Source organism: Alosa alosa, chromosome 17 (genome assembly GCF_017589495.1).
Source record: "Alosa alosa isolate M-15738 ecotype Scorff River chromosome 17, AALO_Geno_1.1, whole genome shotgun sequence".
NCBI classification, from domain to species: Eukaryota; Metazoa; Chordata; class Actinopteri; order Clupeiformes; family Clupeidae; genus Alosa; species Alosa alosa.
Genome location: NC_063205.1, coordinates 18,623,383 through 18,638,758, shown reverse-complemented (window position 1 = coordinate 18,638,758; position 15,376 = coordinate 18,623,383). Strand labels below are relative to the sequence as shown.

General features: G+C 46.8%; 1 protein-coding gene across 10 annotated transcripts in view; it reads right to left on the bottom strand.

Annotated features, from left to right (window-relative positions):
* Positions 1-15,376, bottom strand: part of osbpl8 (oxysterol binding protein-like 8) — an 82,853-nt gene that overhangs the window by 47,150 nt on the left and 20,327 nt on the right. For 8 of the 10 annotated variants that reach the window (XM_048267497.1, XM_048267499.1, XM_048267493.1 and 5 more), the window contains one exon: positions 15,222-15,316. In XM_048267497.1, coding sequence (XP_048123454.1) covers positions 15,222-15,266 — 45 coding nt within the window. In that variant the 5' untranslated portion in view covers positions 15,267-15,316. Of the gene's footprint in view, positions 1-7,194; positions 7,252-15,221; positions 15,317-15,376 lie in introns of those variants that run through there. The other 2 variants (XM_048267503.1, XM_048267505.1) reach the window with 2 other exon arrangements.

Below are 15,376 nucleotides of genomic sequence, written 5' to 3'. Positions count from 1 at the left end.
TGAATTTCCCTAATCTGATCAAATTAGGAAGACATCATAAACAGAAAACAGTAAATTATGAAGACGAAGAAAACAAAGGATATTGGCCTACTGTCTACAACAGCTGTAGGTGCAGAACACAGGCAATTAAAATGTCCAATGGTATGAGGAGTGCAGCTAGGTCTAATTGATGTAACAGGAAAGGCTTGTTGCTACTAGCAGCTACAATCCAGAGGGCATCCGGAAAAGTCTAAGACTACGGTGAACTATGTGACAGACCACTAATATCTATACATACAGCAAGCAAACTTACTCATATCTTACTCATATCTTGTTAAACTGATCACTCGCAATACAGAAAAAAAGAAAGATATAATTGGACATAACTGATCGATAGTATATTCCAATTACTCCAACTACCTAATAATTGATGTGGGCGGTTTAGTTAACAAGTTGTTATTCTCTTGATATTTTCTGAACTTTGCTCATTAACAAGTGACCAACAGAGCACATCCACCCAACTTCATTTCACATGTTCATTTACTGCGTGCCTTGAGTGCAGAGGGCATGACTGGCGCCTTCAGAGTGCTTTTATCCCTCAGGTAGTGGAGTTCTGGCTGACTGGGTTCTAATACGGCACTTTCTCCAGAGCAAATGAGTAGCCAGCCAGGTTAATTAGAACTGCGGAGTCACACTGTGTGGAGAACATACTAACTCTACACAGGGAGTACCTGGCCTACAACTCTGGGGTGTGGTATGATTGCATGATGTTTAGCTCTGCCAAATCAGGCGATGTTGGTGAGAGAGAGGAATGATAGGTTCTCAGATCCTATCTATGCTCCCCCACACCTACTTCAGTTGGTCTACCCGTGGCTGCCTTGTTTGGCCATAGAGTGATCCACGTCATCCCAGAATGCTTCACTTTCTGCTTCCTCTGTTTATCAGCATGCTAGCCTCAACACGGTGCTCACTGGGCCATAAAAAAACTCTATGGACCGACACACCCGACACACACACACACACACTTTACATACGTATAGTCAAGACCAAATAGCCTAAAAGACGAAATCTTGTCAAGCTTGTACATAAAAATGACCATGAAAGACTAGGCGACAGGCACTCTCCTGTAAAACACAATAGCTATACAAAATGCTTTTGAACTTGACCTACAACATCAATATGAATGTGGGACTGTTCTAGTGTAACCTGACTGTACTCTACCCCTGTCCACTGTATTCAAACTCATTTCTGGAGAGGACTCGGTGGTGGCTACCAGACCACAGCAACAAAGGACAATAGAGACAAGCTGATACATACAAATAACATTTGACACTCATGCTAAATGACAAAACTGCCTCCCCCCACCTCTCTGCCTCTCTTTCTCTCTCTCTCACTCACTCACTCTCTCTCTCTCCATCTCTCTGTCTCTCTGTCTCTCTCTCCATCTGTCTCTCTCTGTCTCTGTCTCTCCATCTATCTCTCTCTCCATCTGTTTCTCTCTCCCATCTATCTCTCCCTTGTTTTGTTTGTTCAAGCATTTTCCAGCCCAGCCACAACCCCCTGACCGACCATGGGATGGACAACTAGCTGACCGAAAGAGAATGCAAAAAGAGAAACATGCTCAAGAATCTTCCCCATCAAATGCCACAGTGGGCAGCGCAAAGTGCCTGTGACAAGAGAGGCCCCAGTGCACGAATGATGGACGGAGCTACTGATGTAGCATGCACCGCAGCAACCCATCGGTCCAACCAACACAGCGAGCACCCTCAACTCAAACGAACAGTTTCCAATGCGTTGCACAATTCCGGACACTTCAAGCTCATTTTAGGGTCTTACTGAGCTCTGCAAACTCAGGTGCTGGCCTAAGCAATTCCAGACTCCTGACCACAACTGACTGGACAGTTCACCCGAGCGAAAGCAGCTTAGACTCAAACAGTGGCATGTAATTACATCTGTATAAGATTAGTAGATGCGATTCAACTCAATTGTCATTACAGCGCAGGGCCACCAAACAAAAGCAGTTAACATCCTACCATGATATTTCAAATCAGATAGTAAATAAGGCATCTGTGAGTAGTGGAGCATCAGAGGGAGGTGGGTAGGGAGGTGACTGAGGTTCACAGGGGTCTGGGAGGAGAAGTGATGTGTGCACAAGAGTGATGTGCAAGGACAAGGCTCAGACCAGCTGAGGCCAGACATCACAGGGGGGGAGAGAGAGAGAGAGAGAGACAGAGAGAGAGAGAGGAAAAAGGGAAAGAGATAGACAGAGAGAGATGAGAAAAGGAAAGCGAGAGAGACCAGAAGAAACAGACAGAGAGAGGAAAGGGGAGAGGGCGTGGGAACTGACTGGTGAACTGAGATTTAGTGGCAGCGTTGCAGAAATAACAACAACTCGAGAAGCAGCGCAGACAACACAAGCTGGGAACACACACACACACACACACACCACAAGGGGTCGTGTAGACTTACGAAATGGCAAAGCTGTAAGATCAGAGCGATAAGGAAAGGCGAGAGAAAGCGGCCATGCATCGCACTGGGTGGCCAGTATCCGGTACTGCTGATCTGAATTATGCAGCGTGCTGGAGAAAACACTTTTCTCAGAGAGAGTCCATTACATTGAGCGCCTCAACCAGGGACAGGGTGTTCACATATCACACGGGGATATTCTAATGCAGCAGGGCAATGACACAGGCACTCTGATCCATGAGAGATTAAATAGGAGCTGCTCCAGCAAGCTCCTGGAGGTAACAGTAAGAGTGTGTATGTTCAATGTGTGTGTGCGTGTGTGTGTGTGTGTGTGTGTGTGTGTTTTAGTCCAAACAATATGATGCAGTTATCTGTGAGAGATTAGAGAGATATGAACAGTGCCAATGAAGGAGTAAGAGAGAGAGGCTAAGGTGTAATAAGAAAACAGTACAGAAGATTGGAATAAGAGGTGTGTGTGTGTGTGTGTGTGTATGTGTGGGGGGGGACCCCACAGAGGTCTGCTGGCAAAAGCCCCACTAGCCCGTTAGCATCCAGCATCCAGCCGGTTAGCATCCAGCACGCCTCCAGTGCCAACACCAATTTGACTTCTGCAGGAGGCAGCCTGAGCTAGCGCCTGCCTAGGTGACTGATTAGCCTCGTGCCAGTGTGGACAAGCTGGGCAAGCTGGGGTGGGGTGGTTAAACTCAAAGGAGGCCTGGCCCAGGCTCTGAGGCAGGAAGGTGGGGGTTGCTCTCCTGGGCTTGTCCTGGGGCCTCAGTCAGTCACTCCACCATTGGTGGCAGAGTGGGGTCTCACTAGATGGTGATGGTGGTGGTGGTGGTGGTGGGGTCAGTGGGGTGGTTTCAGGTGGCCCAGGCTCTGAGGCCGAGGTGGGGGGGTTGTGGGTGGGGGGCGTGGGTGGGAGAGGGGTGAGGTGATGTGGTGGGAGCCGAGGCCCTATAGCATGTCCATCTCAGGAGAGGCTAGTGTTTCAGCCCCTCACCGGGGTCTGGCGTTCATTCAACACACAGGCTGCAGATGATGGCAGCTAAAACTGACACACACACACACAGTCAGTCTTGATCTCTTTTATAAATATAAACATAAACACACACACCAAGCATTTCTTGCGCTCTAATAAAAACAAACACACACACACACACATACAATGTGTCTCCCTGCTACTTATACTCAAACACACACACACACACACACACACACACACACACACACACACACACACACACACACACACACACACACACACACACACACACACACAGCAAGGTCCAAAAAAAGAGGTTACAATGAAAAGCATAGTGCAAACTTGATAAATCAGAATGAGGAATTCACCCAGCTTTACAGACTAAGAGAATGAACGCATCAGGAAGACAGAGTGAGCAAGATAAAAAAAAAAGAGGTTAATGGAAGAGAACAGAGACAAAGAGGGGGATATGTAAAAAAAGAGAAAGAGAGGAAAAATGCGAGGAAATGACAGCTATAAAGACGAGAGAGGTAGGAGAAACCAGGGTGACTGCTAGGGGAACAGGCCTATTTATACGAGTGATGCGGGAGCCATAAAAACAAATGGGGACAGCAATGAGAGATGTGAACGGACACATTAAGCCTTTCCACCAGCCCCGCGGTTTGACATTAACACTGGACCACAAGTTTCCAGTCCAACACAAACAGATACACAAACACCCACGCATTCAACGCAGCATACACACACCCACGCAGCGCACATACACATACACACACACACACATCCATGCACACATACTACACTCACGTTATACACTGACACAAAGATCTCTGTTAAACGTGGCTTGAAAAATAATCTTGTCTCCATGGAAATATACCAAAGTATCCAACACTGTATACATCCACTTCTAGCCTTTTAAATTATCAATACGCTATAAAGGGTGTGTCTTCAAGTAGTCTGTGTGTGTGTGTGTGTGTGTGTGTGTGTGTGTGTGTGTGTGAGTGAGTGTGTGTGTGTGAGTGTGTGAGTGTGAGTGTGTGAGTGAGTGTGTGTGTGGGTAAGCTTATACCACCAGAGCAAATCAACATTAGGGGTGGGAATCACAAAGTAACTCACTAATCAATACTGTCATTGATACTGTACTGATCACAATAATGATATCACGATTCAGTATTACTCAATACATTGCAAAAGACTGATCTACAATCATGATATTTGTATTTAGTGAAGAATAAAAAGGCAAAACGCTGTAAGCATTTATTTATTCACTGCATTTCTCAAGATATATGAAACAGTGTACAAAGTGCACAAAGGTTTAGCTTAGTGCCTCTTAAAATTAACCGGCAATATAGCCTACCTCTGAAGAAATAACAGATTTCTTTCTTAAAAGACACATTTCAGTGTTAATACTTATTCAAATGCATGAATTGGTGAATGAGTCAATTTAGAATATGAATTGTAAAATTCACTATTTTAGGAAAAAAAAACATTGATATTTAGTGGCAACATATCAATAACTTACCGCAAAAAGAAGTCATGCAATATATTGCCGTATTGATATTTTGTCCCACTCCTAATCAACATAACAGGAAGCAAAGCTCAATCAGCCATCTGTACACTCCAGCGCTCTGTCGTCACCTGACACACACAACCATCTTTCGTGAGGTTACTGTGGTGGCAATCTTGATGCTCAGTGCTTTCAACAGCACTTCTGAAGACGACTGTGCGCTTGCACAGAAAAACGAAACTCTTCGGACGGCACTGTAAATGCAGCATGCGCCGCAGTTTTTAAATCAAAGAATAGCCTATTCTATGGACCCTTTCAAGAGGGTTCCATTATCAGCATCATAGTTGGCCCCACAAGACTTCCTTTTTAACATTCCATATGTTATCTTAATGCAGAGGAAGTAGATTGGGGCCCAAATAGAACGTTCAAGCATTGTTTTTGTTTACCTTGTTGAAAGGGTCTATAGGGTCCCTAAAGACTGACTGTTTGGAGAGATGAAAATCGTACAAACCTCTGTGGTTGGAACAAGCTACTGACAACAACAAGGTCATGGACTCATTTAAGACCCAGGAAGTAGGCTAAACACACTGATGGAGAAAATGTGGGCCAATCTGAGCTGTTGCAAGTTGATTAAGATAGAAGTGTCTGCTTCATAAACGGCATTCTGTAGCATTATGGCGATACGTCTTTATTACACCTCTGTCACGTCTACTCCCCAAAGGCGGAAGGCACAGCTGTTTAGACCCGTGGTCATAAAGCCAGACTATTAAACCGGAGACTGTTGAGTCAACAAGAGGGTCAACAGTTGCCCCAGCACAGTAAACAGTATACTGTAGATGCTGTTCATCTCGCCGTCCGGTTCACGAGCGACTCCAAACCGCCGGGCAACTGGTGGCATGTTTGTCTACCGTTCCCAAGCCAAATTGAATTAGGAGGCATATTTGAGGCATACAGCCACGCTGCAGCCAATATGGTGTGATGATGTTTCGCACCAATAAGAAGCTGCCCAGGTGGAGTGTGTGTGTTGGTGTGTGTATACGACACCATGGTGTGATGTCACCCAATCCAGAGGTGCATTGCAAAGTGGCTGTGATCTGACCATGTGAGTGTGGATGTACACACACACACACAGCCAAATAACCAAAATCAATTTGTACACTTGGTGAAAACAAGCTGATTACTACACAGGGAGCAGCTGCTTCAGTCCCAAAGCTGTGACACATACACATACACGTACACATACACACACACACACACACACACACACTGATGGTGTATCTTGCCACACATTAACTGACATGTACACAGATCACACAATCAACAGATCCTATTCCACATTCCGTTGTATGTTTGTATGGTGAACATTTGTATTCTTTCAGACAGCCAAAGGAATGGTCTATTGTCCTGAGGCGGGAAGGCATAGCCAACCGACTCTTCCGGATCTTTCCAGAATATCAGAGAGGCAGTTAGAGGATCTCCTGAGACAGAGAGAGAGGAGGAGCTGACAGACTGCTGGATTTGACAAGTCCCCTACCGGCAAAACACAGGTAGAGTAGCCCCTCTTTTTCTCTTTCACTGACTCTCATTCTCTCATCTCTCATGCCCTTCACACACACACACACACACACACAATCAGCCTTCCAGCAAAGCTGAGTGCTGAGCTGATTGTTGTCATCCATGTTTTGGTTTTTTCGAGGAGGGTAATCACCCTCCTATGGCTCCCAACATCATCTCCATTTCTCCCTCAACGCCAGACAGAGAATAGCCCTCAGCTGTGCCACTACTCTATGGCAATCTGTTACATCACACTGCTCCCCCAACCCCCCAGCACACACACACACAGAGTCGACAGGCATGTTTATGTATGAAAGATAGAGAGGAAAGAGAACACTTCTACTATTCAGAGCCAGAAGTAGCTCAGTCACTCCACCAACTGCTCACACCACAAGTTCAACAACAAACCAGCCAGCCAGCCAGCCAGCCAGCCAGCCAGCCAGCCAGCCAGCCAGCCAGCCAGCCAGCCAGTCAGCCAGCCAGCCAGCCAAGCAACCTGACGGCCATACCCACGTCAGATAAACAAGCAAGCACGCTGGACTCATACCGTTAAAGCCAAGACTATGCCACACGAAGGGGACCTCTGGTGAGTGTTCACACCCACCAGGGCCTTTTGTCCGATAGTAAGGAGAGAAAGAGCAAAGAGCGGACGAGAAGAGAGAGAGAGAGAGAATGAGGAAGGAAGGACTAAGTAAAGTGCTACCTCACTCGGGCTGCCTGTGCCTGCCACCACTGCTGCTGCTGCTGCTGTGTCTGCCGATGTGGCTGATGCTGCTGCTGCTGTTCCTGTGGCTGAGCTGAGCTGAGCTGAGCACTCAGAGCAACTGAGCTCACACACAGAGCGACACAGAGCGACACAGAGAGAGGGGGGGGCAGGAGGAGAGACAGCAAGAGAGGAGGGGAGGGGGGAAGTGACTGTGTGTGCTAGAGAGCACGAGTGCCCTGTTATTCTCTCTCTCTCCCTCCCTCTTTTTGTACTCTCCCTCTCTCTCCCTCTGTCCAGCACAGCCCCTCCTCTCTTCTCTCCTCTGGCCACTCTGGTCCTCCCTCGTCTTTTCTCTTGTTTACATTCCATTTTCGTCAGCACGCTGTGTATCTCTCCCCAATGCAATCTCTCTATCGCTCCCTCTCCCTGTGTGTGTGTGTGTGTACATGTGTGTGTGTTTAATTCCACTTCTTCTGCACCAGTGGGCCGAACACATGGCATCATTTCCCCCTGCCATCATGGAAAAACAAACACGGCGTGAACACGGCCACTGAAGGCACTACCAAAAGTTCTTACACGTTTCCAGAAACACCTCGCTCGTCATTACATTGCACCTCTCTCTTCCTCTTTTCGTCTCTCTTCTGTCTTCTCTCTCTCTCTCTCTTCCTCCATCTACTAAGAAACACTCCCACGTCCGAGTAAGTGCCCAATCTTTCCCTCTTTGCATCGTGTGCGCTTTCTCTCTCACTCGCTCTCTCTCTCTCTCTCTAATTCTCTCCCTCTGTGTCTCTCGCCCCTTTGGTATGAACTACTTTGGTAGATGCTTACTGAACCACATGCCCAACCCTGAGCAAACAGAGTCTGACACACACTGGAGCCATGCAGCAGCACAGCCCTGATCGTCCCACAAACTCCCGAGAAACGGCTCCAAAGCCCCTGGGAACTCTCCATTTGCCTTGCAAATGGCCGACTGGTCATTTTGCTGTGGAGCGGCCGACACGCGACTCCTCTCTACTCTCTTTTTTTTTTTTTTTTTTTTTTGGAGAGAGAGGCTTCTAAGTGTTTTCCTTCATCATGGATGTTTCCCAAAACTAAGTTAAAACTAAGTAACTAAGTTAGCAATTTCCCATTGCTAACCAACTAAGTTGCTAACAGGTTAGCAACTATGGCTTTGGGAAACGCACCCCAAGTAGGGAACTGTGAGGTTCCGGGACAGGAACTTTGTCAGCTCCTGAGTGAAGGTCTGGGAGGCAGAAGACCGCTGGCTAACTTGGTTGAGCTGCGTGTGCCCATTAGGAAGAAGAAGGGGGAAGTGGGGCGATGGGAGGATCTTGGAGTCGTGTGTCTGCCTGCAGCCAACTTGATTTCTCAATCGAGCTGATAGGCGTATTGGGTAATAACCATGGGGTGATGAAAGCAAGGGCATGTCCTGTGAAATATGCTGTGTGTGTGTGTGTGTGTCATGTATGAGTGAGTGTGTGTGAGTGTGTGTGTGTGTGTGTGTGTGTGTGTGAGAGAGAGAGCCGTGGAAAATTCAGTTTGTGTGAGAAATGTGATCCTGACTAATGGCTTTGCTATTAAACAACAGTGTTTACTCTTCTTCAAGGGGGTCATTTCTTCCTCCACCAGTCTGCTTCGCTATCTAACCTACACACACAGACACACACACACACATACACACACACACACACACACACACACACACACACACACACACACAAACACACACACACACACACACACATACACACGCACACGCACATGCACACACACACACACACACACACACACACACACACACACACACACACACACACACACACACACACAGCTTCAAGACAAGGTAAAGCTAGGTATTTTCCTCCCAATAGAGGCTGAAGAGCAGATGGTTAGGTCACATGCTCATTTCCTTTCCTGACTGGTCTACAACACATCGTCAAAAGGTCACAACCAAACCCACACCTAACAAGAACAAATCATCATTTGTAGCCTAAGTGGCCACCTTCACTTAATGACAGATGTCCTACTGCATACAAATTGTATGTGATATTGTTTGCCATAACAGTTTCCCAGTATATGGAAGTCTCTGTATCAAACATAAAGAGAGTTGCTATGACAATAAAAAGACACAACAACGTGTTGCATCACTACATGAAAATCATGAGAACATATGAATGCATGTGGACAGCATGATGTACTGTGCCCGTGTACTGTATCACCTGCAATGGCATGATAGTGAAATGGCTGTACCAGCGTCATGAAAGAAAACAGTGCCAACTGAAGAGGTCACACACTGTCCCATTAGTCATGGTGTGCATACAACCAGCTCAAAAACTACACCTGCATAAATCTGAATTCAACTGGGTTAGGGAGTCAGATAAAGTCTGAAGCAGGTTCTCAATGATGTCACTATCACCATGGTTACTGTTGAAACTCTGGCGAATATAAGACCCAAACTGTCCATCGCTCCTGTTAATTTAGGCAATTTGGTTTCCCATAGCGATACTGATCCAGACCGGTCTGGTCGTTAGAAAATACTAAGAAGGTTAGCCAGGATCAAAACACTGGCATCTCTTTCTTGTTGCCTTTTCTTCCCCATCTTATATCTTCCTCACTTTAAATCTCCCTGAACTCAAAATTGAGGGAGACAGCACCGAGTGGAAACAGAAAGTACATTTTCTCTTCTTTTTGCAGGAACACACAAAAGTATCACACACACAGATCCTAAAGCCGAAGAATATATGCTCACATATACAGGGCCATCCTGTAACTAAATAGATGGCTACGAGCACACACACACACACACACACACACACACACACACACAAAAGGCAAAGCCAATTTGCATAGGCACAAAACGCCAGCCTTTCCCACACTCTCACTGAGCTCTGAGAGCGCGAGAAAGACAGAGTGCGAGCTGTAGGAGGGGATAAAGTGTTCCAGCTCAGACCTAAGAGCTCCTCCAGTCCCCATGCCACCAAGCGCCCGGCCAGGAGTGCCCGCCTGGCACCCCCGAACCAGCCCTGCCGCGCTAGCTGGCGGAGCTCATTTGCACCAGAATGCCAGCTGCCGCATTCTGAGGCCCCCGAAGAATATCCAAGACGACTCATGACGCAAGTAGCCTCCCCAGGCTGACAGACAATAAAACAGGGTCCGGCCGTTTTTTGTTTTTTTTTGTGCACGCTTTCTCTTTTCTCAGGCTAAATTACCATCGCTATTCATCCGCAAGCGCTACCATGGGTTCTAGTGTACAATGGGTATGGTGGTGAGAATCTGGAGAATGCTTTTTAAGTGTTTGGTGGGAGGTGTTAAGCTGGACCAAAGAGGCTCATTGTATGCTGTCCACTGTGCAGGATGAGCTTCTACTCACTCAGTCTACTGTGCAGGATGAGCTTCTACTCATTCTGTCTACAGTGCAGGATGAGCTTCTACTCATTCTGTCTACTGTGCAGGAACAAGCTTCTACTCACACGGCCTACTGTGCAGGACAAGCTTCTACTCACTCTGTCTACTGTGCAGGACAAGCTTCTACTCACTCTGTCTACTGTGCAGGACAAGCTTCTACTCACTCTGTCTACTGTGCTGTACAAGCTCCTGTAACTCATCCAGTGAAGACCAGAACATCTATTTTCTAGGCACATAAAAGTGGGGAGGAAAAAAAAACATGCCTTCCCTACACAACAGGTCATGCCATTAAAAAGTCCAAATGGGCAATTATCCTTAATGATAAAGGAATATGTTTAATTAATTTAAGCAGCTCTCTGCTTCATTATTCATTTTCATTAATAATGATTTTAGCCCCAAAGTGGGTGCGGAGTGATGCCTTTGCCTTTGTGCAGGGCATGTGCACATATGTCTCTCTGGGTAAGACCTGGCTTACCCCACACTTCATCAGCATTGCGGTCATCCTCCGGTAGGCTCTCACTCTCTCTCCCCGATACGCCCCTCCAAAAAAGCCCTCTCGCTGAGAGGGCACTCAGTGGCAGGGTGAGCACGAGCACGATCGAGGGTGTGATGAGTGTCAGAGCAATGGCATGTACTACCCCACCCCACACACACACACACACACACACACACACACACACTCCTAGCAGGTCAACACTGCTCCAATTGCACATCTATCTCCCGAGTCGATAGGGGCAGCGGGACAGGATAAATGATTGACCTCCACCCCCAACCCCCACCCTCCCACCGCCTCCACCCGCTCCGCCTCACCGATCCGCACTCTGACGATTGGCTTAAAACACCAGCACAGCTCCAATGAATAATGAAGATGCGTTGCTATACACTAGGGGCCATAACATGCTGATGTACAGGGTTTACTGATTCGTTGGTTCCTTCAGGCTGGGACTTGTCACTGTTGCTGCAGCCATCGCCATGTCAAGCCACATGACTCGGCACATTTAGGTGGCAGCCATGTTGTCTAGTGCAGTGCACGGTTAAAGAGCTGGCATTGCAAAGCAGCACCATCATTCATCTCCTTGAACAGTCAATGGACGGTGATGAGGCCGTGAGGTTGACCTTACAGCCTGTCTACATCCTGTTTAAGAACAGGCGACTACATGTGGTGGTGGTGGTGTTGCAGGATCCCGTCTGCATTTTCATCCGCACTTGTCACTGCTGTTTAGCTTATGTTAGGCCTTCAGGCTTGCTTCTTATCAACAGGAAAACAGCTTCCTGCTACACAATACTCAGAGCGACAAGACCAGCAGAGTTTCACAGACCAGTACAAACAACAAATCTTGCATCATATCCAGAATATAAATACCCAGCTGCAATCATAAGGATATTACACTTCCCCACAAACAAAGTGTATATCCTCTCACACAATTGAATGTATTGTATACAACAGAGAGAAAGAAGGAACTATAATCCATGAACTCACCAAGTTCAACAATTCTATAAGCAAGGTAAAAAAATGTCATCATACATCTCACAGAGCCTTATTCTTAGGTGACAGGTCTGAAACGAAGGTTTCTTGTAGAGGATAAATATGCAGCTCCGTTACAGTTCTAAACCTCCCTACGGTGGATACAGTCTGGGGATGCCAGGTCATGACTCATTGACTCAACACCTAATCTTTAGCTGCCACCCCCTCTACCTCTACACACACACACACACACACAAGCTCTAACGGCTTCCATCGCCTTTGATGGCATCTACTTGCCACTCAATATCGACCTGTGGGGTAACGAGGTCGCTTGCTATGGTTGGAGGGCGGCAGAAGCTAGCATTAGCCCGTTAGCGCCTCACCAGCGGGATCATTGCCATGCTTGGCTGCATCCTGCCGAGTAACGCCAAAGCCTGAAAGGGTAGACCGCATTAAAATCATCTGATAACGTTCAGCTTAGAGGGGAAAAAAGATATTCAGGGGCAATGGGAAATTAAATTACACAGAAAATAAATAAATAAATAAATGAACAAATAAATACATAAATAAAGGTTTTTTGGGTGGACATAGATGCTTGAGAGGGAGAAAAAAAGATTATTGCCTTTTCGATAAAGATGACCAGTAGGTCTCACACTTTTCTGATGACTAAGAGAGGAGAAAGCGTGAATTCAATTCCTCATGATTGATGGAAATAACCCTGAGCAGGGAAGTAACACCATTTTGTCGATTCCTATTCAGAGCGCAATTTGCTGCATCTCAGGCAATCAATTAAAGCCTTATTGTGCTGTAAACAATGAAAGATCCAGCCCTGGTGGAGGGGGTATGTCATCAGTAATGGAGAAGAAGGAGTCAAGATGAAGGGTGATAAGAGCTCATAAAAAATGCAGCATTCACCATACTTGAAACTGCTAAGCATAAAGCAGACTGTCCAAGACTTCTCAACTTGATTTGATTGTCTATTAGTCCTTCATACCCTACAGCAGCCGACTTACAGTAAACTACCGCTGCACTCTGCCAATGGAAAAGTCCAACAGGAGCATCTTTTAAAGACTGAGGGGACTTTAACAGTACAGTTTTGCACCATCTACACTAAATGTTTAGAAGCAAAGAGCTAAGTGATGATGGGGAACTGATTGCTGGCAGGTCAGGGGGTGCCAGGCCGAGGCAAAACAAGCCAAACACAAGTCCAACATACAGGCCATCTCAGTCAGATGAAATGGAGTGAAATACCAGCCAACTGAGTCAGATAAAGAATTGTCTTCCCCTGAGTCTGAAGAGCTCATTGTTGAGAAATTACTTCCAACACAATAATCTATTGAATCTGTAACTGTGTGAAGGTGTCAAGTTGGGGAGAGGCAGAGGGAGAGGGAGAGGAGGGAGGAGGGAGAGAGAGAGAGAGAGAGAGAGAAAGAAAGAGAGAGAACGAAAGATGGGGGGGTTGAAAGAAGAGAAAAAAGAGAAAGGCAGAAACAGAGACAGGCTATCACCGTTGTCGTCTCAGTCATCAGAAGTCATCCTTCTAATTAGCCATGTGCCCTATGAGCTGGGTAGCATTATGTCAAAGATGTCTAGAATACCAATGCTGCCGATAGCTGCAGCCAAGCACCCAGCTCTCTGCTGCAAGAGGCCTGACACTGGGAGAGTCTGTCGGCTGCTAACTCAGTCACCATGACACAAACACACCCGACACAGAACATGGAAGCAATGATACAGCTGTCAAAGCTGTCAATATGTCTGTTGCACATCACACAAAGGATTTTTCTCAATGTCTACACCAACTGTATATCTCCACTGTGTATTTATGCGGCGTTTTTCAAGGATTTACCAAGGTAATACGAAGCCTGAGAATGTGTACCTCAACTGCATAGAAATCAGATGTCCGTTGTGACCATGCCCTTTGAAGGTAAACTCTGTGCCAGTGTCGTATTACTGCAGCTCCCGAGGCACAGCACCAGCTCTGATGTGTGCTAGTGAGCTACACTTAGGATGTAGAAAGAGTCCTTGTTTGTGCATGTGTGGTGAGAGAACGGTTGATAACTAGAAACTGTGAGTGTGTATATGTGTGTGTTCGTTTATGACTATTTTGCCATTGTGTGTGAGTCTGTGTGTGTGAGTCTGTGTGTGAGTCTGTGTGTGTCTGTGTGCGTGAGTCTGTGTGCGTGAGTCTGTGTGTGTGTGTGTGTGTGTGTGTGTGTGTGTGTGTGTGTGTGTGTGTGTGTGTGTGTGTGTGTGTGTGTGTGTGTGTGAGATCCCACACCCTAGTGTGATGCACAAAGGGATGGCATCTGGGGCAATCTGGGAAACACCTGAGGCCCCCACCGTGTTTGTGTCAAATGAAGCCATCCAGTAAAAGGTCACAGAGGACCACAAACCCCATGGAGACAAGACAGACAGAAAGAGAGAAAGGACAACATATTTGCCTAGTCATTGCCTTCAGACTCTTGAAAGAAAACTTTGACTGATCAGGGTACCTCAGAATTGCAATGGGACACCCTTTTAATGATTAACTCAAATAGTTTAACATTTACTGGCACAGACCCACAGCTTCCTCATCTCTCTCCTGTTCTCAGACTGCCTGCCACCAATGACATTTCATTGTCTCATTAGGATACCTTAAGTGACTTTAAAGGGCTGTAATATCTTTAGCATAGCAAGTAATGGCACTCCACAGTAAGAATAGCTACGCGTTGCTGTCTCTTTGGTTCCCTTGGCTGGTTATCATTAGGCTAGCGCGAGCACTTCTACATGTTTCCGTGGCAGGCAGGCGGCTAATGCCTAATGACCTCATTACGTTCCACTGTCTTTAGCGTTAGCAAAGGAGGACATGACGGGGGGGGTTGGGGGGTTGGGGGGGTGAAGGGGAGGCACTGAGTCGTGACCCGGGAGGGACGAGGAAGGGAGGGTCAGGGTTGGTGCAAATGTCAGCCACCAAATGGCAATGGGAGCTCAGGGAATGCCTGGCAAGCCAGTGAGGGTGACAGCGAGGGTGTGTGAAAATGTGTCTGTGTGCCATTTTCTTTTTGTCTGATGGCTTGTGTGTGTGTGTGTGTGTGTGTGTGTGTGTGTGTGTGTGTGTGTGTGTGTGTGAGAGAGAGAGTGTACAGATACTGATGACAGTTTGCCGTGTACTCACCAGAGCTTTCTCAGGTTCCCCCTGGAACTCAGAAGAAGACTCCATTTTTCCCACTCTGCCTCAAAACCCTCAGAGCTGCTCAGAGACCCGCATGACTGCAACAGCCCGAGAGAGAGAGAGAGGGAGAGAGGGAGAGAGAGAGAGAGAGAGAGCAA